General features: G+C 39.7%; 1 protein-coding gene across 1 annotated transcript; it reads left to right on the top strand.

Moving 5' to 3' along the window:
• Positions 1-16,708: 16,708 nt before the first annotated feature.
• Positions 16,709-24,234, top strand: GJB2 (gap junction protein beta 2). Its single transcript, XM_069080285.1, has 2 exons — positions 16,709-16,998; positions 21,170-24,234. The coding sequence occupies exon 2, from the start codon at positions 21,192-21,194 to the stop codon at positions 21,870-21,872; it is 681 nt and encodes a 226-aa protein (XP_068936386.1). The 5' UTR covers positions 16,709-16,998; positions 21,170-21,191; the 3' UTR covers positions 21,873-24,234.
• The last annotated feature ends 2,069 nt before the right edge of the window (positions 24,235-26,303 follow it).

Genomic DNA, 26,303 nt, shown 5'->3' with positions numbered 1-26,303 from the left:
GCATGTGTTTGTAGGCAGCAGGGAAATATCCAATAGACAGGGAGAGACTGAAGATTAATGTACTATATGGGCAAGTTTATTCATCCTATCAGAACAAGGTTCTTAAGGGGAATGTCACTATAGCTTGAAGGATTTTCCCATGCTTAGTCGGACCTCTAGGTCTTCAAGTGTGTTCCTTTGATTGAATCCAAACTTCACAGAACAAATCCCCTTAATAAAAGGATTTGTTCCTTGGTTTGGGGTGTAGTGAATAGAACGCCAGCCCTGGAGTCAGGAGGACCTGAGTTCAAATCCAGCCTCAGACATAACACACTTACTAGCCATGTGACTTTGGGTAAGTCACTTAACCTCAATTGCCCTCCAAAAAGCCAAAAAAAAAAAGGATTTATTCCATAAAACTTGAACTCAGTCAAAAGGCCAAACTCAAGTACCTAGAGGGCCACATGTGGCCTCACAGCCTGCAGGCTCCCCACTCCTAGTCTAAGACCTGTGAATGAGACTGATTGCTTGAACATTTTAGCACTTACCTTAAGCATGGTAGGGTTGAGTAAAAGCAGTCATAGATGTGTGTGTATCACTTTCCCAGTCTACAAGCTCCTTGAAAACAGAAATTGTTTCATTTTTGTCTTTGCACCTAGTATAGCAAGTAGTACACAGTAGGAACTTAAAAACCACTTGTTGAAGGTCTCTTTAAATGACTGCTCTCCATAGCAAGAAGAGCAGGAAGATAAAAGTAGGGTTAGAAAAATGATATGAAAGTCCTTGTATCTCTGTCCCTGTATCCACCAAGCTAGTAATCTCTCTTTGGTTATAATTGATACCTGAAGGCCTAGGATCACTCCCAAAGGCAGCAGAAAAAAACAACAACAAATAATAAACCATTTCTGCCCTGAAGTATGTCGCACATAGTAGGCTCTATATTAATTTCTTCCTTTTCCCTTACCTAGGATTAAAATATACCAACCTTCCTTCCTGTCTTTCTGGACCTATAGAACCTACCCAAATCTTCCTGGATCAGCTGATTTCCAGTCTGATACTCATTGTAAGACTGTAAACAAGTATTTGCCTGCTTAGACCCAGAACTATGGCCCCTGTTGGATCCCTCTTGGCTAAATTTAGGACTGAGTTCTGGCCCTGCCAGGCCAGTCTTGTCCTTCTGTCCCTTACCTCACACCCTTGACAACTCCTTACGCCAGACTTATGGAAGCCAAATAGAAAACTTGACTATGGTACCTGTTTTCATGGAGTCTCATTGATTATGTTGTCATGTCTGTTATTTTAACAACCAGTCAGCAACATATTCCTCCTAGCATAGTGGCAGTACATATTCCATGCTGAGTGAGAAGGTATAGGTCATTTGATTCAATTGAGGTCAATTCCATAAGTATCAATTCCTTGGTGTAAGAGAGATGTGTGTTGTAGAACAACCCACAATTAGTGTAATGAAGAAGATACTCCAAGTCCTGATACAGTTATCAGGTGAAAAGGCGAATCAACCAACCAATTAAATATATAAACTAGGTATGAACAATTCTTGGACACTTATATTGTATTAATTAATCAAAGGAACAATTTAGTTAATCAAGTTGGGAAGGAGTTAAATACTTCCAGCCTTCAGGGATATGTAACCTGGCTTTAGGCCCCCTCTGGGGACCCAACCTGCTAGTCCAGTCTGAGGTAGGAGAGTGAACCCAGAGTGGGGGTGCTACACAGAGACCCATGCTATGAAGCAATTGCTTTCCTTTCCTGGAAGTTATACTTAACCCTCCCTAAACCCAGATTGCTTTTCATGCTTCCTCTAAAGTCAAGATAAGTAAGTATAGTTACTTATTTACTTATATACATATATAGGTACTTTATACCCTCTGTTGTGACTTGGGTCTTTTAGTGACTGGAGAGCAAGGGGGCACACTCACAGAAACATTATTCCCCAAAGCCCGATTCTGAGAAGGGGCTAGGGACAATTGTATGCTGAAGCCAGCTTGCACCAACTCTCAGATGCTAATTCTTAAATTTTCATTTTAAACTACGGCTTGATTTATTGTTTTATTGATTCTTTAGACTTCAAAAAGTCATGAAGAGATCTTAATAATACAGATTAAACTTAAAAATGTGCCCTGCATGTATTTTTTTGAAGACTGGTTGTTAAACATTTACCAGCACAATCCCTGACTAGAGAGATCCCAACCTCAAGGGTGTAGGAGCTATTCCATGAGCATCAGGTAAAGCCTCAGTCCTCTGTCTCCTGTAGCACAAAACTAAATCAGGTTTACCAAAGACAGAGCAAGAATGTGTTGCTGCTGTTGCTGCTGTTGCTGCTGCTGCTTTAGAGAAGTTATAAGGGGACCTTCCAGGACCACTGAGACCTGGAAGAGGGCCTGAAGTGTGGTGGTAGCTGTGAGTGGAGAAAAGAGGTCAGATGCAAGGATTGCTATGGATGGTATGATGTGGCATCTGATTGGACATAGAGGGTGAAGGAAAATGAAGAACCAAGGGAAGTGCTGAGGTTTGAACCTGAGTGACTGAAAGGATGGTGATGCCTTTGATACAAATAGGGACAGTTTAATGCATTTAAAAGATGTTAGTTGACTTGTTGACCAGATGGGATGATTTTGAGGAAAAGAGAACAAATTTAGTTTATAAAGTAAGAGGTGATAAATTTGAGATATCTCCAGGATGTCCACTTTGAAATGCCCAATAGCAAATGGTAATGTGGGACTGAAGCTCAGAAAAGAGACTGAGGCTACATGTACGTTTATGTATGTGCATATTCACATATGTATCTTTGTGTATATGTCTATGATGTGCATATATACATTATATGCAATTGTTGGCATGCGTGCACATACATTGATGTATGTGAATCATCTGTGTACAGTTGATAATTAAGTCCATGAAAGCTGACGAGGTTACAAAGAAAGAGGATATAGAGGAAGGAGAAGAGAGCCCAGGCCAAATCCCTGGAGGACACCCACAATTAGGGAGTATGATATGAATGATAAGCCAGCAAAGAGACTGAGAAAGAGCAGTCAGACAGAAAGGTATGAGGAGGACCAGGAGGGAATGGTGTCACAAAAACCCAAAGAGAAGGGCAGCTAGGTGGTACACTGGCCCTGGAGTTAGGAGGACCTAAGTTCAAATCCAGCCTCAGAAACTTGACACTCACTAACTATGTGATCTTGGGCAAGTCACTTAACCCCAATTGCCATGCCTTCCCCCATCCAAAAAAAGCCAAAGAGGAGAGAGTATCCAAGAGGAGAAGGTAGTTAACAGTGTCAAATGCATCCGAAAGGTCAAGAAGGATAAGGATTCAGAAAAGAACATTAAATCTAGCAATTATGAGATCACTAGTAACTTTGGAGTTTTAGTTGTAATTGAGTGATGAGTTTGGAAGCCAGATTGCAAAGGTCTGAGGAGTGAATTGAGAGGAGAAAATGTGAAGACAACAATAGGGAAGGAAGAGTAAATAGAAAGAGGCTGAAGATTTAAGTGTCGGGGGAAAGAGACCATTGAGAACTCAATCTGCTAGAGAAGACAAGAGGAGATAGCATCAAGTGCATAAGTAGAGGGGTTGGTCTTGGCAAGAAGAGCCACCTCTTTGTCAGAGATGGGGGAAAGGAGGAGAAAGTGGGAAATGGTGGCAAGGTATTTTGCAAGGGAAAATGGAAAAAGAGCCAGCTCCTGTTGAATGGCCTCAGTTTCCTCAGAAAAGAGACAAGTTCTCCAGCTGAGCAACAAAGAGTGGAGGTATGGGAAACTCAAGGGAGGAAGAGACAATTTGAAATAACTTCTGTGGGGAGTAAGCTAGAGAATCAATTAGGGAGGAATACAAAGACTTCCTTGCTTCAGTGAGAGCCAAGTTGAGGTTGAATAAGATGAATTTAAAATGTACCCAATCAGAACAGTTATGAGACTTCCTTTAGCTGTGTTCTTCAGCTCATTTGTAGGAGTAGGGGAGGCAGATAGTGGGTATGATTTAGTAGTAAATAGCTCGGCTTGGAGTCTAAAAGCCCTGGGTTGAATCTCTTCTCTGATACTTATTGATTATGTGATCCTGGGCAAATCACTCATCCTCTTCACCCATTGACCTTATGGTCTTTAAGACTAACAAATTGCAGAAAAGGTGCTGGCCTTCCAATGGCAGAGGAAAGTTTTCATCTGAAACTCCTTACATTTATGAAATCATAAGCCCCAAAACCAAAAATTTAAAAACATGGAAAATGACTAGCCCAAATTTTCATTTCCTGAAAATCCTGAGATTTATTTTATTATATTTTTTATATTCCATACAGTTGTTTTTTTGATATTTGAATAAGTAACAGTGATAAACTATACTAACTAAACACTATAAACTCTAAGTGATAAACTACACTAACTAACCTACCTTAACTAAAATTGGTTAATACTACGTGTCTTGAAAGAGGGAGAGAATTGTATTGGACTCTGAATGGGAGACTTACCAGAAATCCTCCTTAGCCTTAGTGTTTACTTTCTTAGATAATCTTCAACTCATATGGTATACATTTTATTTATTCACAGTTGTTTGCATGTTATTTTCCTCATTAGAGTGTGAGCTCTTCAAGGACTATGGAGAGGAGGGTATGAGGGAGAGTTTGACCTTCCTTTGTATGCCCAGTACCTAGCACAGCACCTGGTTCATAGTAGGTGCTTAAAAAATGCTTGTTGGCCAGATTGTCAAAGGGTTACCTTAAGTGGTACATTCTGAGAACTGCTTTATGTAGTTCTGTATCTATATATGTGCCCCTATGAATCCTTTATGTTTTATGCATTCTCTCTGGAATGAAAAAAAAAGGTGTCATATATCCTATATGCATTTGGTACCTTGAGTGATTGTCCAGGAACTGGGGGCTTAGGTGAAAACCTAGACACAAGTTGTTATATGAATAGACACTAGCAGATCATGCTGGAGCAATTCCAGATGAGTATAATGAATCAAAAAGAGAAACTGATCCTCTTGGCTCATTGCCTAGAATCTAAACTGGTTGATCATGATCCCAGAGCCTTAAGGGGTTAGGGGGAATGGGGTTGTGGCCCATGAGTTAACTTGGATAAATAGTAACTATGGTTACTCCTTCCATTTGGCAGGGATTAAGGATGTAGCACCCCTGAGATCTGGAAAATCCACGTACAATTTTTTGGCCTTCTCTTCATACCAGAGAAGAGGTTTAAATTATAATAGTACTAAAAGATAAAATATGTTGATATTATACAATACTATACACATATTTTATACATTTCTGAATTTCTAAACTTTTTCTGTGTGGTCTGCTGACCTTTGTGTGTCATCTGTGGCTTCTGCAAAACTCCTCCAAAATTCTCATTTAATTTCTTATGCCAACCTGTGATATGTCAAAACAACAATGGGGAAAGTCCAGATATGGATGGGAAAACTGTAATATTAGGCAAGAAGATGAGAACATACGCCTGTGCTTGGGAACTGAACCAAACAGACATTGGTTTTAACTCATTGTTATTTTTGTATAAAGGTAAAGAAATTAAGTACAGGGAAAATGTGGGAACATCAAGTGAGCTTGCTCATAGTTTCCATTTTTGAAGGAAAGTGCCTATAGACTGAGGGGCAGGGAAGAAGTAAATGGTACCAGTCAACCTAATGACTCATAGGTCACATGGTTTGTGTGTTAGTTTGTGAGAGCCCTGTGCCCTCTCATTCAGGTAAATCAGAGAAAATAGGGGAACCTCTAAAAAGCTGTTATCAGAGATGTCAGCTATCATTGACTTTGTAATACAAAACCAGCATCATTCTGTCCTTTTGTGTTCAAAACCTCCAGCAGTTTGCAACAAAGGCTTACTAAGATTTTTCTTAAGGTCGTATGCAGACACGCTGGGAAAACCTAAGGGAAAAAACCACAGAAGTCACAGTGTTGTAACAGTTCAGTCATTTCAGCTCATTTTCCAGACGAGAAACTGAGGCAAACAGGGGTGAGTGACTTGTCCAGGGTCACATAGCTAGTAAGTCATATTGTTCCATCACAAAGAGGACTCCCACCTGGGTTTTTGTTTTTGTTTTTGTTTTTTGCTTTCAGACCTTCCAGTATACACTATTTCACCTCAGCAGTATAAGGGGCCAGCCTAAACACCAGAGTTTAGGACCTCCTGTGGTAGTGGGGGTACTGGGAGTAGCGGAAGCAGTGGCAGTAGTAGTAGTGGGGAGGGGTTTTTTTGGAGGGGGAAGGAAGGGTTCTTTGTTTTTTATATATATATATATGCCCAGAGTAGATGAGAGACTGGAGTTGCCATTGAGACCTGTCTTCCTTCTCCTTAAGAGATTTTTACAACCTAAACAAGCTCTTTGAAATTTTTACTTAAGTACAGTACATAGATTTCTTTTTCCTTATTATTTTATTTTAGGTTTGTTTTTCTTTTTTTTCTCAGATCTATATTCTTTCCTTCTCACCTTCCCTACCCCCTCTCCCAACACAAAAAAAAAAGTGAGAATGACAAAACCTCTGTTACAAACATGTATAGTCAAGTAAAACAAATTCCTGCAGTGGCCATGTCCAAAAGCAAATAAATAGATAAATATATTTCAGTCTGTACTCTGAGACTATTACCTCTATAGCAGGAGGTGGGAAGCATGTTTCATCACGAGTACCCTGGAATTGTGGTGGGTCATTGTGTTTATCAGAATTCCTAAGTTTTTCGAAATTGTTTGTCTTTAAAATACTGTTATCATTATATAAATTGTTCTCCTCTTTCAGCTCACTTCATTTTGTATCAGTTCATAAAAGTCCAAGTTTTATAAAACCATCCCCTTTATTTCTTCCATTAAAGTAGTATTCCATTAATTCATATGCATACCCATACATTCAGTCATTCCCCAATTGATGGGCACCCCTTCTACTTCCAATTCTTTGCCACCACAAAAAGAGCTGCTATAGTTTATGCCTATGGGTCCTTTTACTTTCTTAGATCTTTATGGGATATAGACCTAACAGAGATATGACTGTGTCAAAGAGTATGCCCAGTCCAATATCTCTTGGGCTATAGTTTCAATTTGTTTTCCAGAATGGTCAGACCGGTTCACAGCACCACCAACAGAGTATTAATGTACATAGATTTATTTTTTTTAATTTGTGGAATACCCTCTATTAGTGGTTTCTAAAGGACTCCGTGGAAGGAGTACCCACATCGCATTATCACAGAACCATCAAAGCACTGAACTTTTTCACCCAGTCCTGCGAGCAGGTGGGTAGAGAAGAGCCCAGCCAAGTGTAGACTGGTCTAGAAAGAACTTCATTGTAGATTCATGTATAGCTTCATTTTTTCAATCAGAAGAAGCAAGGCTTGGGGGCTGCCAGCCAAGGAAAACTGTCAACAGCTTCTTCTGCTCTCTTGTCTGTCTGGCAGGAACAGGGTCTGATAATGTATATCACTTTAGTTAACAAGTTTTGAGCATAAGGCAAATCCACTGAAGTCAAGGATAAAACACCATTATAGAATCCTGGGGTCATAAGTCCAGGGGTGTTTGGGACAGTATAGACTATTGTACCCGACCCTCTCATTTTAGAGACTAAAGAAATTGAAATCAACAGAGTGTGGCTTGCCTACGATCATGCAGGAAGTGTCTGAGGCAGGATTTGATCCTAACTCTAAGTCCTGTTCACTATTAAGGACCTATAATTCTTGCCTTCCATAATAATGACTTTCTTTCCATCTGAAAATCTGATTGAAGAAAAGACAATCCTATCTCTATTAACCTCTGGGTTTTTTGCAGTCTCTAGATGGAAAATGCCTGTCAAGTCTTCCTACTGCCATCTACCGGGCCCTTTGTGTACCACAAGTCCATTTTCTGCAATGCAGTCACCTTACAGAAGTGAAAGAAGTGACTGAGAATTCTTACTGGCAACCACAAAAATTACCACTACCTCATTAGAGAGGCCCACTTTCTAATTAAAAAGGAAAAAAAAGAAAACAACTCTTTAATATCTCTAAGAGTATTTTAGATTGCAAAACTAATAAAAAGGCAGAAGTTTTAACTCCAGGATCAAAGATTTCCCATTCTGTCCCCAAAGAAGGCAAATATGTCCAGGGAAACAGTTTCTCAGTTCTAAACATGGACTTTGTTGGAATCTTATGATTTAAAATATCTTTAATCAGCATTTTTCAGGTAGTGGCATAAGTCAAGACTCTGGGCAATAAGACCCCCAAATTTGAAAAAGACCTCCAAAATCAGCAACTCTTTGGAAGCACCTTCCTCTTTTTTCCCACTTACTCCCTTACCCTTTAACCTTCTTTCATAAGCAATCAGATTGCTTGGACTAAAATTATGCCTTAAAACTATACTTGTAGGGACTGCTAGGTGGTGCGCTCGGCCCCGCAGTCAGGTGGGCCTGAGTGCAAATCCAGCCTCAGACACTTAATACTAACCCTGTGACCAAGTCACTTAACCCCAATTGCCCTGCCTTCCCCCTTCCAAAAAAAAAACAAAAAAAACTATACTTGTTTGGGACTGGGTCTCTTTTTTTTCAAGTTACTACTGTACATTTCTTTTCCCCACTCAATTAAGGGTGCCCCCCACCCTCTTCTTTCTATTTCCATCAAAATAACAAAAACCCAAATCAAGAAAACAAAAAGATATTGAATCTGATGCAAATATAAATTCCTCTGCTAGCTCCTACCATGAGATTATCATTGAAAGACCAGTGAATGACAGATAGGACAAGCAATTGGTTTATGAAGAAAAAGAAAAGGAAAGAGTTTAAAAAGAGTGGCTTAGTGATAGTTGGTGAAATAAGGAAAGTTAAATAAGTCGAGTCCACTCATAACAGCTGGTGAAAAAGATAAGATAGCAAGGGTGTCAAAAAGGGCTCATCTACACTTCTAACTAGAAAAATAAAGACCAGACAATAAACAAGTACATGATTTTGCCAATCTGCCCTAGCAGTTGTTTTCTCACTGGGATATGAATATTGCTGTAAGATAAATCAACATTCTTTGCACGGTGTCTGCATCATTCTGTGATACAGGAATTACTTTATTTTCCACCAAAAAAAAATCTGGATTTAAAATTTGGTCTTTAAATGTGGGGAATTTGCAGTCTTCCTGATTGATGTGTGGGTCTGGTCATATCTTCCTCTGCTCAGAGTTGGAATTAAAAATCTTCACTGGTCCCCTAATGATTACTTGAGGAAAAAAGCTCTTTAAATTCTTTAGCCTTCCATTGTGTCTTTGTGCATGTGTGTGTGTGTGTGTGTGTGTGTGTGTGTGTGTGAGGGAGACAGACAGAGATAGAGACAGAGGGAGAGAAGAGAGGAGAAGAGAGACAGAGACAGACAAAGATAGAACAGCAGAAGAGGAGAGACAGAGAGAGAGAGAGAGAGATCTAGCTATAAATATCTATATAGATGTATCTTTTTCACACTTATAGTTCCATTCTTATTTTACTACATTGTTCTTTCCATATTATATCCATGCTCTCACCAACACTTTCCATATTTCACCAGCTATAGTAGCTGTCATCCTATATAATCCTACTCTCTTCTGCATCAATGCATCTGCTCAAATCCATCCCCAAGTCAAATGGATTCACACTTTCCCCTCACCCCCATCTCTACCCATTGAAATCCCGTCTCCTTCTAAATCTATTTCAGGTGTCATGCCCTCCATAAATCCTTCCCTGATTTCCCCAATTAGAAATCATCTGTCCTTCCTTTAATCTCTCAGGTCACTCTGTTTGGCCTCTCCTGCACATTTATAATTTTCCATAATTATTTGTATACATGTCTCATCCACCTACTAGATCAGATAGAAGAGATTGGGTCATTTTTCATACTCCATTTTTATTAATAAATGCTTATTGAACTGAATGATAGTAGTACATTGTTTTTTATCACTTTCCCCCCAAAAAGCAAAGTTGTTAATTGGGTTCTGAAAAGCATACAGGCTTATTCTTTAGAGTCAGAGTCAAAGGGTTAGAGGTGGAGTTGGAATTAAATTTTGACTCTATTTTTGCTTAGGTGGGGAAAAAAAGGACACTTAAATGTCCTTGCAAGAATAAGAAAATGTTTGGGGTGGCTAGGTGGCTCAGTGAATAGAACACCAGCCCTGGATTCAGGAGGACCTCAGTTCAAATCTGGCCTCAGATACTTAACACTTAGTAGCCATGTGACCTTGGGCAAGTCACAACTCCAATTGCTCCTCCAAAAAAAAAGGCAAGAGAATAAGCAAATGCTCACCCTGAAAAACAGTCCCAGGTTCAGATCTAGAGCTGAGAGAGGCTCCAGAGACCAAATAGGCAATATCTTTATTTTTCAGATGAAGAAATTTAAACCAAGAGAAATTAAAGTTCTCTCCCAAGTAGTAAGTCAGAGGTAAGACTTGAGCCTAGATCATCTGACTCCAGAGTCAGCACTTTCTCCACAGCACTGAGTGTGAAAGTCATATCATTGACTCTTGCTCTAGATAGACATGTATCCTCTGTTTAAAGAATTACTTGCCCCTCTCTCCCAGTTTTTTTTTAATATTCTGTGGGAAAATAAGACAACCTAGGAGGGATTATAATATCTGCATAGATCCTCTGAATATTAGAGTAAGAAATTTTCTAAAAATTATTTCAATTTGAAAGTAACAAGTGAAACAAAGATGGAAGTCCCTTTCATTTTTTATTGCTATAGGAAAACTCAGTATTTTTTTCAAATGACTTGACTATTTTAAGTAAAAAGAAGAGAAATTCTCAGATTAAAAGTGCAGTGAGTTGTCACAGCAATGACACAGAGTCTCCCTGGGGAAATCCTTCCCAAATGTTATATCCCCATATCAAATGGCCACTCAAATCACTATAGTTTATATAAGTAGGCTATGGTAGATTGCAAAGAGTGACTTGCAAGTAAAGAGAGTTATAAAAGGCACCACTGAGAATACACATGGTCAGAAGAGAAGCCAGGCAACTAACAAGATAAAAATGAGGGATAACTGGGGAACATCTGGAGTGCTCTAATGGTATCCATGAAATATTCAGAGAACCAGATGAAAGCCTCTAGTACACTGGAGAGCTCCTCTGTAGAGGTTTTGTAAAGGACATGGCAAAAATCACATACAATGAAAAGGAACAGATAGGTTGTAGTCCTGAATAGCATGGGCATAGCCACACTGACTAGGTCATGTATCCATAGAATTAACAAAGTATTGTCATCACATTTATTAATAACCTAGTTCTCTAGATGATACACTATACCTTTAGTTATTCAGGTGCCATTTTAAGGTTGAATTATCTGTTATTTAATAGTCTTCTATGTGAAGAGGGAAATTAAGAAAGAGGATGGGGGAATAATCATGGAGGCCAATGACCCTCAAAGGTCTTTATTCAATGGGCAGAATTTGACACTCTATTGCCACATAATAGCTGGTCTTTCAACATTGCTGCCACCACATACCCATAATTTATGAGTCAGCAATTTAAGGGAGAGAATTTTAATGTATGTTATAGGGCGTCCTTCACAAGGGGGAAGTATGAGGTGCTGTCTGTCCTATTAGGCACTTGGCCAGGAAAAATTAATTTGGAACGTGTCAGAAAAGGAATATTTTTCAACCATTTTCCCACGGAAGTGGAGCTACTTAAACTTTGGTTCATTTAAAAAACAAATCAGTCAAACATAGCACACAGAGAAACTAGAAACACTAATGGTCTCACTTGGTCCACTTGGTCTTCTCTGGGTTCTGAGAGGCTAAGAAGTGCAAAGGAAAGACCATTGTATTTGTTTCAACTTTACCATTTTAGTCCTTTAGTTTCTAGAAGTCTCTCTTTCCACATCTATAAAATGAAGAGGATAATTAATTCATTAGCTATCTCACAATTTTAATGAGGAGAGAAGACTTGTAGTCATGAAGATCTGAATTTGAATCTCCCCTCAGACAGCTATTAGCTGTGTGACTGTGGGAAAGCCACTTAACCTCTCTGAGCTTCAGTTTCCTCATCTGTAAAATGGGGATAATACTAGTACCTCATAGTGTTGTTGTACAAATCATTAAATGATCACATTAAATAAGATACATTAAATAACTGCTGCTTTATAAAAGTATTGTTAATCATTTTATATGAAATCATTTACTTCAAATTTAACCATCTCAGTTTGTCGTCATCATCAGTGTCATAGTTGCTAGAGGGAAGATTGGCTTGGACTTGTGACTTTATTGATATTGTAAAATCCCAGGGAGGAAATGTTACTGTCAATGCAAATCAGCAGCTATTTTGCAACTCATAGACGGAAAAGTTAGTTAACCAGGCAACTCTCTAAGACTAGTCTCAGAGAGTCTAAACAAGATATTAGAGAGATTCCTAGTTAAATAGCATGTCTGTCGTTGTTGTTCAATCATTTCTGTTGTGTCCAACTCTTCATGACCCCATTTGGGGAGAATTTTCTTGACAAAGATACTGGAGTGGTTTGTCATTTCTTTCAGCTCACTTTACAGATGAGGAAACTGAGGCAAACAGGATTAAGTGACTTTCCCAGGATCGCACATGGCTAGTAAGTGTCTGAGGCCAGATTTGAACTAAGGTCCTCCTGACTCCAAGCCCAGTGCCCCATTATTTAATAAGCTACTTATCTGTTGACAGATAAGCTACAGAATCAGAAAGAAACCAAGTCTTTCTGATTTCAAGGGTAGTTTTCTAGCCAGCTTCTTTCAAGATGTTATTTGCCATCTAGAAAATTCATGTTTGTGAAAATTAATGGTCATTCATTGCTCTGGAGCCTTTAAGTATTAGCATTGAAAGTATCAGTTAATATTATCAGAAAATACTTGCTGGATGCCCAGTAACTTTGTAGACTGAGCTAAGTACTACTCTGAATTTCATTCAAGACCTGCTGAGGAGGTAAGAATAACATCCATAATAGCAGAGTCAGAAAACTACTCTAAACCTTGACTTCCTGACACAGCTTAAGACGAAAATAATCTATGTATCAATGGATCAATCTGTCCCCAAGTATTTACTAAGTACTGGTCTGTGGATCAGCACCAGGTGCCCTTGGGAATGGTGCAATGAAAGAGGTAGATGCTGACCCCAAGGACCTTACGATTGAGCAAAAATGGATGAGATGACCCACTCAAAGCAATGGGAGCAATAAATGTCAAATGTCAAATAGCATGTATTTGGCCTTCTATGTTTTTCCCACATCTTATTCTCACTATAAATTAAAAGACAACTGAGGGCCAGCACAGGATAACAGATGGACCATTGAACTTGGATTCAGGAGGCTAGGGTTCAAATCCAATTCACAAACATAGAAGCTGTATGATCATGCAAATCCCTTCAATTCTCAGAGTCTCTGTAAATGAAGATGAGACCTCTTTCACTATCTACCTTGTAGAGTAGTGAGATCTCTTTACAGGCATTAAAGTGATATAAATGTGAATTGTGCTGGGAGCTATGATTTCTTCAATGTTAGGAACTCCCTCCACAGGAGCAGCTAGGTGGCTTGATAGATATAACATTGGGTGTGGAATCAGGAAGACCTGAATTCAAATTCAGCCTCAGACACTTATTAGCTGTATGACCTTGAGCAAGTCACTTAACCTCTGCCTCTATCCATTTCTTTGACCTCAAAATGGGGATAACAATAGTACCTACCTCACAGAGGTGTTGTAAAAATAAAATGAGATTTTAAAAAATAAATAAAATGAGATAACATAATGAGGAAACCAAGGCTGAGAAATTAAGTAATTTGTCCAGAGTCATACAGTTGGTAAATGTCTGTGACAGGTTCTGAAAATCAAGTTTTCCTAATTCCAAGTACTGCATTAAGGAACCTTGATGCTACTTTAACAATAAGGTTGTATCCACTTTAAAATATATCTTACTCTATTTTAAATAACTTGCCTATGGTCACACAGCTGGTAGATTTCAGAGGTGGAACTTGAACCAAGGTATTCCTGATTCCTGCAGCAAAATGAAAATGAACTGACCACCCAACTCAACCTGATTGCCTGAGATTCATTTTGAATTTCCCTCCCCTTCCTATCTCTGAACTCTGAAAGCCTCTCTAAATAGCAGTGTAGGTCCTCCTGAATGATTGCTGGACCAACCTCAAATTCAAGGCCAGCCTCTGACACAAGCTGCCCCAGGCAATCACTTAACTTCTCGGTGCTCTAGGTAACTCTCTAAGGCTATAAATTACAGAAAAAGTGCTGAATCTACATTGGTACATGTTTTCCTCATTCCCTATAACAATGAAATCATGAAACCAGTCCCTATCACTATCCCTACTTTGTGCCATTATGACTAAGGAAGATGATCTAATGACCAAGATGATCCCTCCTAAACCAATCCCATCTGAAGGGTGACCACTGGTCAACTAGTCATTGCCCATTTTATTTTTCCAGCTGATTAAGTTACATTCAGGCATAGTTAGGTGATGAGGTGGATAGAGGACTGGGCCTGGAGTCAGGAGAACCTGAGTTCTAACTTGACCTCAGACACTTACTAGCTGTGTGTGACCTTGGGCAAGTCATTTAACCATGTTAGTTTCAGTTTCTTCATCTGTCAAATGAGTTGAAGTATGAAATGTCAAACTACTCCAGTATCTTTACCAAGAAAACCCCAAATGGGGTCAGAGTTGGACACTACTGAAACAACTCAACAACAACGACAAATATCACATTCTCCTCCTGAATCAGTACCAGCTCCAAGTTACAATTGTGATTCAGTTGTTTTTTAATAAGCTCCATCAGTTGATTGCCCCCGATAGGTTATTTACCACCTTTTCTAACAGAAATAGACATGGCTCAGTCTTCCATGGACATGATCATCCTCCTTTTTCAAAGGCTAAGATTCAGCCAGGAGATCAAGAAATTAGTTCAGGGACAAAACTAAGGCTTTGTCTAGAGAAAAGGAGTAGAGGGAGGGAATAAGCGTTTATATAACATATAGCATATATTTATATGGGCCAGGCACTGTGCTAAGCACTTTCATAAATATTACCTCATTTGACCCTCACAACAGCCTGTGAGGTAGATGCTGTTATGATCTCCATTTTGTAATTGAGGAAACTGAGGCAAACAGAAGTTAAGTCACTTACCCTTCATCACACAGCTAAGCAAATGTCTGAGGTCAGATTGGAACTCAGATCCTCTCGACTCTAGACCCAGCGCTGTATCACCTAGCTCCCTCAGAAGGAAAGCCCAAACTACCTGGATACCAGTTTTAGATAGAGAAGCAGGCTGAAAAGGAAACACAGATAAACAAACACTTTTGGCGGGGGAAGCTGTTACCAAAGCATTGTCCCAAACCAGGGGATGCTTTTTTCTGGGAAAATAAAAATAGCAGCTAAAATGTGTGTAGTGCTTTAAGGTTTTCAAAGTGCCTTACACACATTATTCCACTTTCTTCTCACAACAACCCTGGGAGGTGGGTGTTTTTACTACCCCCACTTTACAGATGAGGAAACTGAGGCAGGGTTAAGTGACTTGCCCAGGGTTCTAAGGCTTATGGACTCAACTAAAATGGACTAAACTCAGGTCCAGCATCCTATCTTGCCACTGCCTATCTGCTTTTAAGAAACAGATGAACTGGGAAATAGACATCTTAGGCATCTCCTTTTGACTTTACATGCCTTTTTTGGGAGAGAGAGGAGGAGACTAATTTCTCAACTCATGAGAAAAACTGATCTGAGAGAGCTGGGTGGGGTTATTAATGGCTCTTACCATATATGACTTGTTCTAATTCAGTTCTGTTAGACAGATTTCAGAAGTGTCCCTGAACGTTGCCTTTTGTATTATCTTCCTTTTCTTCTCTCCCCTAAAACCACAATTGATCCCAGTCACTCACTTTCCCAAAAATCTTATAACAATGAAAGAAATTAAATGTAAAATGGAAGTTGTGTGTGCTTTTGTTTAATGAAGAAATCAACAACCGCCACTCAGCTCTTCTCCCCCTACCTTTTTTTCTTCCAAGATCCCCTTGCTTTTCCTCCACCTACAAATGTAGCAGATAAAGGAAATTTGTATTGCTGTATCTACAGCTCTATAGCTAAAAACTCTAGCAGGGTGGTGGACTTAACTAGTGGAAACCCACTTCATAATATTGGGAAGTATCTTCACTTCTAAAAACAAGAAAATGGATAAGAAAGATCCTCTTCCTCCACTGTAATGGTAGCAATAATAATAGTAATCAGCTAATGATAACCACCATAACAAGAGAGCAAATCACAAATAGAGCATATGCATGGATTATGTATGTACATATACATATATTGTGGGAGTTTTGAGGTTTTTTGCTTTCAACCTTTTAAAAAAATTTTATTTTGTCCGTCCACCTGGATTTTCAAACACTTCTCAGAGCAGAATCGTTTGGGGGAAACAGTGAGAGCATTAGATATACAAACCCTCCCCTTCCCGCCCCTTCCCACTGTATTTTTTCTTCTCCGCCCTACCTAAGAGCCCAGAATTCCAGTCTCAGAACGCCAGCCCGTGTGTAGGGCAGGGGCTCCGGGGGACTGCGGGGCTTGGAGATCCGGATTATTGTGTTTCCCAGGGTCAAGTGCGCTCGCCAAGGGCCAGCCACAGCCGCACAGTCCCCAAGCCCTCATCCAATTGCCAGTCCAGCCCTGCACCCCTAACCTGTTCGCTTGGGTCGGCGTTGGAGCCGCCTCTGCACCCTCTCCCCCTCCTTAACTTTCTAAATAGCTTCAGGGAAGAGGCGGGGTGTGGGAGGTGCGGTTAAAAGTCTGGAAACAGGTGTCTAAAACTTAAAAAGCTCAGAGGCGCCTCTCCACTTCTCAAGTCGGTGAGTCAGAGAGAGAGGCACACACGCCACACCGGCCACACCGCCAGGGAGCGAGAGAACGAGTCAGCGCAAGGAGGTGGCACTGGCCGGTGTCTTCCCGAGCCACCGAGCTACCGAAACCTGAGTAGCAGAGTTGGGGGCTGAGCCCGCCGCTGGCCCCCCAGCTCAGCCTTGTCCTCCCGGGCAGCACTCGGAACTGCCTTTCTATTGCCCGCTGCCAGGTGCTGCTGACACAGGTAAGGCTCGCTCCTCTCTCGTGCGCTAAGGAAGAACCGGTAGCACCGGATCTCCCGGAGGGGTGGTGGGTGACCCGGGGATCAATTCTCATAGGACTCTGGCTTGCCACAAGGGGCCCTAAGGGTCTGGAAGGGGAGAGAGAGGAAAGAAGAGACGGAGTGTTGTCCGGAGTTAGACCTCTGATTGCACTTGAGGGATCCTGGGGCCGTGGCCTAGACTGCCAAAGGAGAGATCTGAATAGCTTCTAGGGGGGGCAGATCTAGATTGTCAACGAGTTTCTTCTACCTATTTCCGAAATGCGTCTTTCCTCCGAGCGCTCCACGGTGGGATTCCAGGCTCAGTCCGGGGCCCTCACAAGTCACAGGATTAGGAAAGTTGAATGAGGACACCCGAGTGGGGGAGGGGGACCGTAAATAGAGGGGACACAAGGGAGGGGGAGGGACACTGAACGTTCAGGGTCAAGTATAATAGAAAATGTGCGGATGGGACAGTTGCTTCCCATTGAGGTCATTTAATTATTTGGTTTACCCTGACGCTGGGCTGGGGAAGAAAAATCACTTTTTAAAAAATAAAAAGATGGCAATGCCCACACAAAACACCGCTGTTTCTTCTCCACAGCCGCCTTTGTAAAGTGATAATAGTTTCCTGTAAGGTGGGGGAGAAAGGTCAGAATTAAAGGAGAGAATCTGCCTCACACGTGGCTCTCTCTATAGAAGAGCCTCCAGCCAAAGACTGCTTTTAAAAACAGCCTCCCCACCCCCCAAAAAGACAAATAACTTTCCAAACAAATATAGTGTTCATTCACCCTTAGTGTTCTCTAGCCGGAAGGTGTTGCAAATATTATTTACAGTAGGCTTGGAGGCAGTTTGCCCCGTGATGAGAAAATGTTTTCTTTAGAACAGTTGCCTCATTCAGTAATGAACCTTAGTTGAGGAGAAGTGGGGGAGATAACTAGACACTGAATATTCAGACTCCCTGAGAAATAGATACACAAATTGTTTTCTATCTTCTGAACCTCGCCGTTGTATTGGGTCTTTGGAATATGGCAATATCCCTATCCCTAAATCAGTGCTATGTGTCCCTTAGCTTCAAAATCACAGGTTGGGGGTGGGGTGAAGGGACGAGTTGAGGGAGCTGATCCAGGCCCAGGTCTTGAAGTTCAACGTGGATGTCAGATGCTGACCCTGGGTTGGTCACTTCTTCTCCTTGGATTACTGGCAGAAAGAGAAGGGGTGCAGAATTCAACCTTCCCTTTTCTGGTACTGAATAATCTTCCTTTGATTCACCCAATGCCACCTCAGGTCGCCAGGATGCCTCAACTCGCCCTCTGGCAGTAGCACTCCATAATTGCAGGGTAGCTCAGGGTGAGAGTATAGTGTATGGCTCCCCTGTCCCGGTCATGAGGGTGTCTCCAGTTTTGATAAGAATTTTGAGAAAGATTGTTAATAGTGCTTATTTTAAATCATCTTAACCTTTTACACTATGGGTATTTTAGAGATCAGTCTTTCAGTTTGCTATTTTGTGTATGGGAATTATTTTGTTTTTAAAATCAATAAAAGGATAATTTGTTCCTCAAATCACAACCAATTGATCTCTAGGTCCTAGAATGGGAAGAATATTCAAAGATTTAGAGCTGGAAAGAGCTCAGTCCAACTGCCACCCTCGATTTATAAATGGAAAGGGAAAAGGAAAAAGTATTTATAGAACACCTACTATGTGCTAGGCACTGTGCTAAATGGCCCTTTATTTATCCCCATTTTGCATTTGAGGAAACTGAGACAATTGGAAGTTAAATGACTTGCCCAGGATCATAAAGTTTCTGAGGTCAGCTTTGAAGTCAGATCTTCAGGATTCCAGCCTCAGTGCTCTATCCCCTGGGCCACCAGCTGCCTCTAATGGGGGAACTAAGGCCCCAAGTGTGTTAAAGTGACTGGTAGATGGTAAGTGACAGGGCTAGGATTAGAACCCAGGTCCTCTCACTCCAATCTAATAATAGTCAGCATTTATAAGCCCTTTACTGTTTGCAAAGTATTTTACATGTTATCTCATCTGATCTAGCTTGCTTCCTACTCTGCCATTCTGTCCCAGGGAAGAGGGACAAAAGCTTAAGCCCTCTATAATATATCCTGTCAGGAATTTCTTTCTTGAGAATAGAATTTTATGTCCTTTTTTTTAGAAATGGGAATTAGGGACTTTGGCCATAGAAGACACTAGAAAGTTTTGAGTTTCATAATCTGATTCTTTATTGTTAATCCATTTCTCCTTTTGTCTGCTTCAAGTTTCCCTACTTATACATCCCCAATAACATAATAAGAATGGAAATATGAGTAGAAATTCAAAAAAGCACCTAGTTCATTCATGAATTCCAGGAAGGTCACCCTATATAGTTAAGTCAATACTTATATAATCCTTTACTTTCTTCTAGTTTCCCATTTTCAAGCTGTGTTGTGTTAGATGTTTCAGTACCCAAATCTACACTATATAGTTTTTGCCATATTAATGACCTTCTCCAGATCTCTTCTGGCTTAGTGACCAATAGAGTATTTGATGATATCCATCAGGATGTTATCAACTGAGACACTGGATATCAGTCAATAGGTGCCTGGTTGCCTGCAACTGTACCACTGTAATGAAAAGAGATTTAGTTGAGCACTTGCTTTAGGTGATAAAGCAGGACAAAACTTGCTCAAAATCAGGAGAGCATAAACTTTTGAGTAAGGGAAGGATGTCAGATTCATTATAATGGGTGGAAAATAGGTTACTCATCAGGGTAATTTGGTAGGCAGTCCTTTTTTAAAAAAGGGGATTGATTATGACAGAAGGTGTGCAACTATATGTAAATGAAAACTGTTCATATCCTGTGGCATGAGAATTAAAGAGACGAACCAATGGCTATTGGTATTGTCCAAATTGTGAATTTCCCCATCTTTCCCCATCAGTTTTTTGTAGATTAGCATATAGCCAAAATAAGCTGTGGTTATTAATGAACCAAGATGTTAGGTCAGAATTATAAATGATCATTGGGTCATATTCTCTGCTATTTTTTTCATAATTTATCACCTTGTGAAATATCTCCAAAATTAAATCCAGAGTCTAAATTACTTAATTTATATGGACACTTTCTAAGACTCTAAGACTTGAAATCAAATATTCCCCCTAAAAAGTGGATCCTAAATTGTAGTGGAGTTTATTGATTTACTTACTGAGTGATTGACTATTGGATGTAAGAGAACCAGGGACCTGTTTATTTTGCATTTAGTAAGGGGAAGGCGTTCCCTTTTGAGAAATTTTGCCCAGAGAACCTTTTACATAAACCTATACCATTGCTACCAACTACTGACACATGTCAAATTCTGAAATAATAATTGAATTGGTTTTTAGATAACGTGTGCATCAGGGGACTTGACTCACTGTCAGTCAGATGGTTTCATTCAAGTTGTTTCTTGACCCTATGACTCAGCTTTCTACATCCTCTGCCTTTAGGACCAACTTGGCCCAGGATGGAATGTATGTCAATGGTGCAATGAACTCTTTGCTTTTTGTGGAAATGTGAAGATGGCTGAAGTCCCTGTATTTTCCCTTAGGGAAATGTTTCTCAAACTGTGCCACATGAAACCCTGAAACACCTCATGTTTTCAAATGAATTTTGTTAGTAAGCATTCAGTATAAGTTTTAGAGGATTTCACTACTAGGGTCCTGCTAATGTAGTGTTTAAACTGAAGGGTTTTACCATGTAGAAATGTTTGAGAAGCCCTGCCTTGATGATTCTGTAATTTCTGAACTCCTAGGTGCACTAAAACTGAAGTTTTAAAGTGTTTCACTCTCGTCATCTTATTATTAAATTGCCAAAGAGCAAATTCTTCAGATGAGTTAACTACTTGTAATTAGCCCATCCTTTAGAGAACACATTAAAACTTGTCCAGCATAGCGTGGGTACTATACATTTAATCCTTATGACAAATAAAATCGCTTATTTTGCTTTTACCACTTTTTGTTATTACTGCTGAGATTGCTTAAGTGTTGGTATTTGCTTGAGGGAAAAAGATTTAGGATAGTTTGCTCAGCTGAATCTCAGAGCTCTCATCAGTCAACATAAGACCTTTCTTTGGTCCTATTTTCCTCCGTGTCTCTGCCGTTCCGGGCTTGATACTATTCCTTTTTGTCTTTTAGTGCAAAGCCTGAAGAAGAGAAGATGGACTGGAGCACGCTACAGACTATTTTGGGGGGTGTCAATAAACACTCCACCAGCATTGGCAAAATCTGGCTCACAGTCCTCTTCATTTTCCGCATCATGATCCTGGTCGTGGCTGCTAAGGAAGTGTGGGGAGATGAGCAGGCTGATTTTGTCTGCAACACTCTCCAGCCAGGATGTAAAAATGTGTGTTATGACCACTTCTTCCCCATCTCTCACATCCGACTTTGGGCTCTGCAGCTGATCTTTGTGTCCACCCCTGCCCTCTTGGTGGCCATGCACATAGCTTACCGAAGGCATGAGAAAAAGAGAAAGTTCATCAAGGGAGAGATCAAGTCTGAATACAAAGACATAGAAGAAATAAAAAAACAAAAGGTTCGCATTGAAGGAGCCCTGTGGTGGACCTACACCAGCAGCATATTCTTCAGAGTCATTTTTGAAGCAGTCTTCATGTATGTGTTCTATTTTATGTACAATGGATTCTCCATGACTCGAATGGTGAAATGCAATGCTTGGCCCTGTCCCAATACTGTGGACTGCTTTGTTTCTCGACCCACTGAAAAGACAGTCTTCACTGTTTTCATGATTTCGGTGTCTGGGATTTGCATATTGCTAAATGTCATTGAATTGTGTTATCTGATGATAAGATATTGTTCTGGGAAGTCCAAGAAGCCAGTTTAAATAACTGCCCAAACGCGAGATAAAAGGTAGATGAGACAAAAAGGATTGTGGCAACTTCTGCTAGCTGTCAGGACCCAATTGCCAATATTTCCTAAAATAAAAAATACAAACCTTTTTTTTAAAAAAAAAAAAAAAGATGTTATTAGTTGAAACCCCTGTAATCCTCACATGATATTCTTGATAACTGTGCCAGTAATCTCCAGTTGAAGATTTACTCTTAAGGCCTCATAGAAAGGTCCAATTCTACTCATTTTTAGCTTTTTGTTCTTTAAAACAAAAGTTAGCTGCAGTGACGCCCTGTACTGGGAGCATTCTTTCCAAGGTGCTTTTCTTTTTAAAAAGTGGAAATGTGCTTTTGTTTCTCTGACTGCAATTGTGGGAGCGGAGGGAACACTAGAGCCTGGAAGGGCTATGGGTGAGCTTGATCTGTCTGTTTCTCATGGTGATGACTTCACTAATTAAGCACAAATTAAAGCTGCACACATAGGAATTGATGATTTTGTAAAATGTAACTATGTCATTTGGAAGAGTTCATTTCTAAGACTGTACCGTTGCCTTATGCTACAACTTTCATAGGAATTGATGACTTTGTAAAATGTAACTATGTCATTTGGAAGAGTTCATTTCTAAGACTGTACCGTTGCCTAATGCTACAACTTTCATAGGAATTGATGACTTTGTAAAATGTAACTATGTCATTTGGAAGAGTTCATTTCTAAGACTGTACCATTGTCTTATGCTACAACTTTCATTTTCTGGATTGTTTTTCGTTTTTGGTTGGTTGATTTGTTTTTTAACATTAAAACAAGACATATCCTTTTTACCTATGATTGACAAAATGCCCTGATTACTCTGTGCCATTCCTGTTCCTCCTATTTCAAATTCTCAGCTTTGTGAAATGCAAATAACATGTATTTAGCTACTATATTTTAATTGTCTTTATTTAAAATACGAACTTTTCGTCATGGATAGTTTGCAGTGAAACAGGGAGGACCTCCAAAATATTGGTGATGTAGGTAGCAGCAGCATGTCAGCACCTCTCAAGGATTTATCTTGTTAGAAATATCCACAGAGAAGTGCTTACTCTTGATTCATGGTAGTGGGTTTCTCCATACCCAAAACAGGAATGTGATAATCCATAAACAAAGAAGAGATTAGTTTTTAACTTTGAGTATTGGTGCACTTCCAGCATCAGATGGTAATCAGTTGTATTCTCTCATAGCACATCCTATATTCCCCAATGACATTTTCCTTCATTATAATGCAATTATAATGATGGCATTGAAATGGTAGTTATTTTATCATAATATGTTCTGAATACTGTAAGCTCTTTGAGGACAAATGTCCCCAGTGTCTTGAATATAGTGGGTTCTTAATGAATATCTGAGTTAGGGATTAGATCAATCTTCATTATTAAACATATGAAATTCAATTATTTTCAACAGTTTGTTTCCTTTAAGAGTTCACAGGAAACAGAAAAATATTAAAGCAGGAACATTAAAAGTGTGATGAACAAAAGACAAAACTAAGAATTAGATAAATACTCTGGGGTGTAAAATATGGTTAGCAGTTCCATTAGGACAAGTTAAACCCTAATTTCACTTTATTGCTTGATATGGTTCTCAGACAGAGGTACCTGATTCATTGCAAGGGAAAATAGTTTCCTATCCTAGCATTGGGAAACCTTTTGTAATAATGATTTTTTTTACTTATAAGTTCATAACTAAAATAATTGTGTAATATCTAAAATTTTACTTAAAGTATTACAAGGCATAATAGAGTCATGCAGACAGTTATTTTCAATAGATTCAATTTTTAATAAAACATCAACTCAATTTTACCTGTAGTCTATTTTGTATATAATTACATTTCATGCCAAAAGTTTTAAAAATGGATGATGTTATAGCATATCTACACCATGCCAACACTCTTCTTTTCCAGCTACATAAAATTCAAAACACAAGGAAGTCTGGCAAAAGGGGAGCTAAATCCCCTATGCAAGAGTTTTTCATATACAGACTCATTTTTGGTCAGTGAGAAATGAAGACCTCTTGGCAGAAAAGGTGGATATTGATTGTATAAGTTTAGGGTTTCTGGGTCATAATTGTCTCTGGCAAATATAGCCTAAAGTCCTCTGAATTAGGTTTTAAATTATCCATTTGGCTACTAGCTGAGTCATAGTAATCAAGAAATTAAAATGGAGAAAATTGACCAGAGCAGAATAAAAAAATATATACAGTATGCTTTCTATGGCATTTTCTTTCTGTATTTATTTGTAACCAAAGCTGGCTTTATAAAATTGCTGTTTGTTCTTTGGTGTACATTTCCATGGGAAATAAACCAGATGGACCAGCCCTTTGTACATGTGTGTGAGCCTGTACTGTATTCACGAAATCCTGCCAGCTTGCCTGACCTGTTATGGACGCTACCAAAATTCAGATTACTCTTAGTTGTATGTCTTCTTCTCAAAGACAACAATAATAAAGATGATGATGGTGGTGATTTATTATGCTGACCTTGCCCTTTCAGAATGAAGGGCCTTAAATCCCAGAACTTCAAAGCAATTTATGTAATTTACACACAGAAAATTACTAGCATCATTTATGGGGGAAGGTGCAAGAGGAAAAATTATAATGCTAAGAATTCATGAACTAGTTTTAGACAAGAAAATAAACACAAGAGATGTGGATAAAAATCTGCTTTATGATCTTGTATCCCCCACAATGCTCAGCAGCGCCTTGTACATAGTAGATATTCAATAAATATTTGTTTATTGACACAACTTGTTTGAGTCAATTACATGCGCTGAATTTGGGGAACACAATGCAATTCAGGTGACATTTCCTACTACAGAGTAGTGAGACAAGACCTAGCCTGGTGCCTTGGACAGAGTAAGCATTTCGTGAATGTATTGCCATTAGTTCCTCTCATCTAGAGCTGGAAGGGACCACAAATTGGACCTGGTCCTATTCTCACATTTTACAAATCAGTCAGTCAACAAACATTTTTGAGCACATACTATGTGCCAGGAACTATGCTAGGCATTGGAGATACAAATATGAAAAAGTAAAGCCAGAAAAAAAGGAAAGGGGATGGGAGTAGGAGGAAGAAGATGCCTGGGAGGGCATGATGGAGTCCAGTCCAAAGAAGTACAAGCTTGTGGAAAATGAAGAGATGGCTGTCCTGAGAGCTCTTTGCTCCCACCTCCAGCCTTCCAGTCAGAGACGCAGAGGATATTGATGAACTCACAGGATGATGAGCTTCCCAATAATGAGATTTCCTGGGCCCATAGTGGAATACAGCCCAGTTTGTTGAGAACAGTTGGAAAATGAGGAAATGAAATAACCGAATCCCCAGAGAATAACTTACCCACGGTCATACGAGTAGCAATCAGCAAGGGCAGTATTTGAACCCAAGTCCTTTGACTCCAGAACCAGTGAATGCTCCTCCCACACTCCACTTTAGTAAACTGAACAATTCCTGCACCTGAAAAAAGTCAGGGGGGAAGAAACCTTTGGGGTTCTGCAATAAAACATAGATGTTTTACTAGTTCTCTTGGATGGCTTTTTCCCCCTAATCTTCCAAAGGGTCAGAACATGAACCATTTATCGTTAAAAATGTTTTATACAATCAGAAGTTGATAAAGCATTAAAAAAATTTTAAAAAACAGCAAAAAAAAGTTTTATATAATTACTAACTATTCCATGGTCCCTCCTCAGAGGGTTGGCTGAAGCCATCCAATGATATAGGAAGGAAGGGACTTGATTAAGTGGTTTAAAGAACTAGTTTTAAATTTAAAATTTAACAATTAAAACAGTTAAAAAGTCAGAAATTGAAGAGAAAGAGGAGAGACAGAGAGGCAGAGAAAGAGACAGAGACAGGGAGAGGAGAGAGAGAGACAGAGAGAAAGACAGACAGCGACAGAGACAGACAGAGACAGAGACAGAGACAGAGAGAGAAGGAGAGAGAGAGAGAGAAGAAAACTGAGGAGGCAGAATTATGTAGTACCAAGAGTATAGGACTTAGCTGAGAGGTCTGGTTTTGACCCACACTCTAGGTCATCTCCACAGTCTTGCTCACACTCCTCATATCCAGTAACTTTCCAAAGCAAAATGCCCTTCCCTGGCAGCCATTCCCCAGGGACTGTCTGCTTTTGTATCTGTGTCCCTATCAGTTGACACACATAATAACCACTTCATAAATGCTTTTGCATTCATTCTTTCCTTCATGTGACTATGGGTGAGTCACTTTAGTCTCTCTAGCCTCAGTTTGCAACAGAGATAACACTTATTGGTAAAATATTTATTAGATCCCTACCTTATAAGGTTGTTGCTGTTGTTCATTCATTTTAGTCATGTCCAACTTTTCATGACCCCATTTGGGGTTTTTGTGGCAAAGATCCTGAAGTGGTTTGCCATTTCCTTCTCCATC

The sequence above is a fragment of the Petaurus breviceps genome, unplaced genomic scaffold (assembly GCF_028583685.1).
Source record: "Petaurus breviceps papuanus isolate PSGF00001 unplaced genomic scaffold, PetGlider_PUasm1.0 91133, whole genome shotgun sequence".
In the NCBI taxonomy this organism is placed as follows: domain Eukaryota; kingdom Metazoa; phylum Chordata; class Mammalia; order Diprotodontia; family Petauridae; genus Petaurus; species Petaurus breviceps.
Note: the sequence above shows the minus strand (reverse complement) of the source record. Positions and strands in the feature narration are given on the sequence as shown.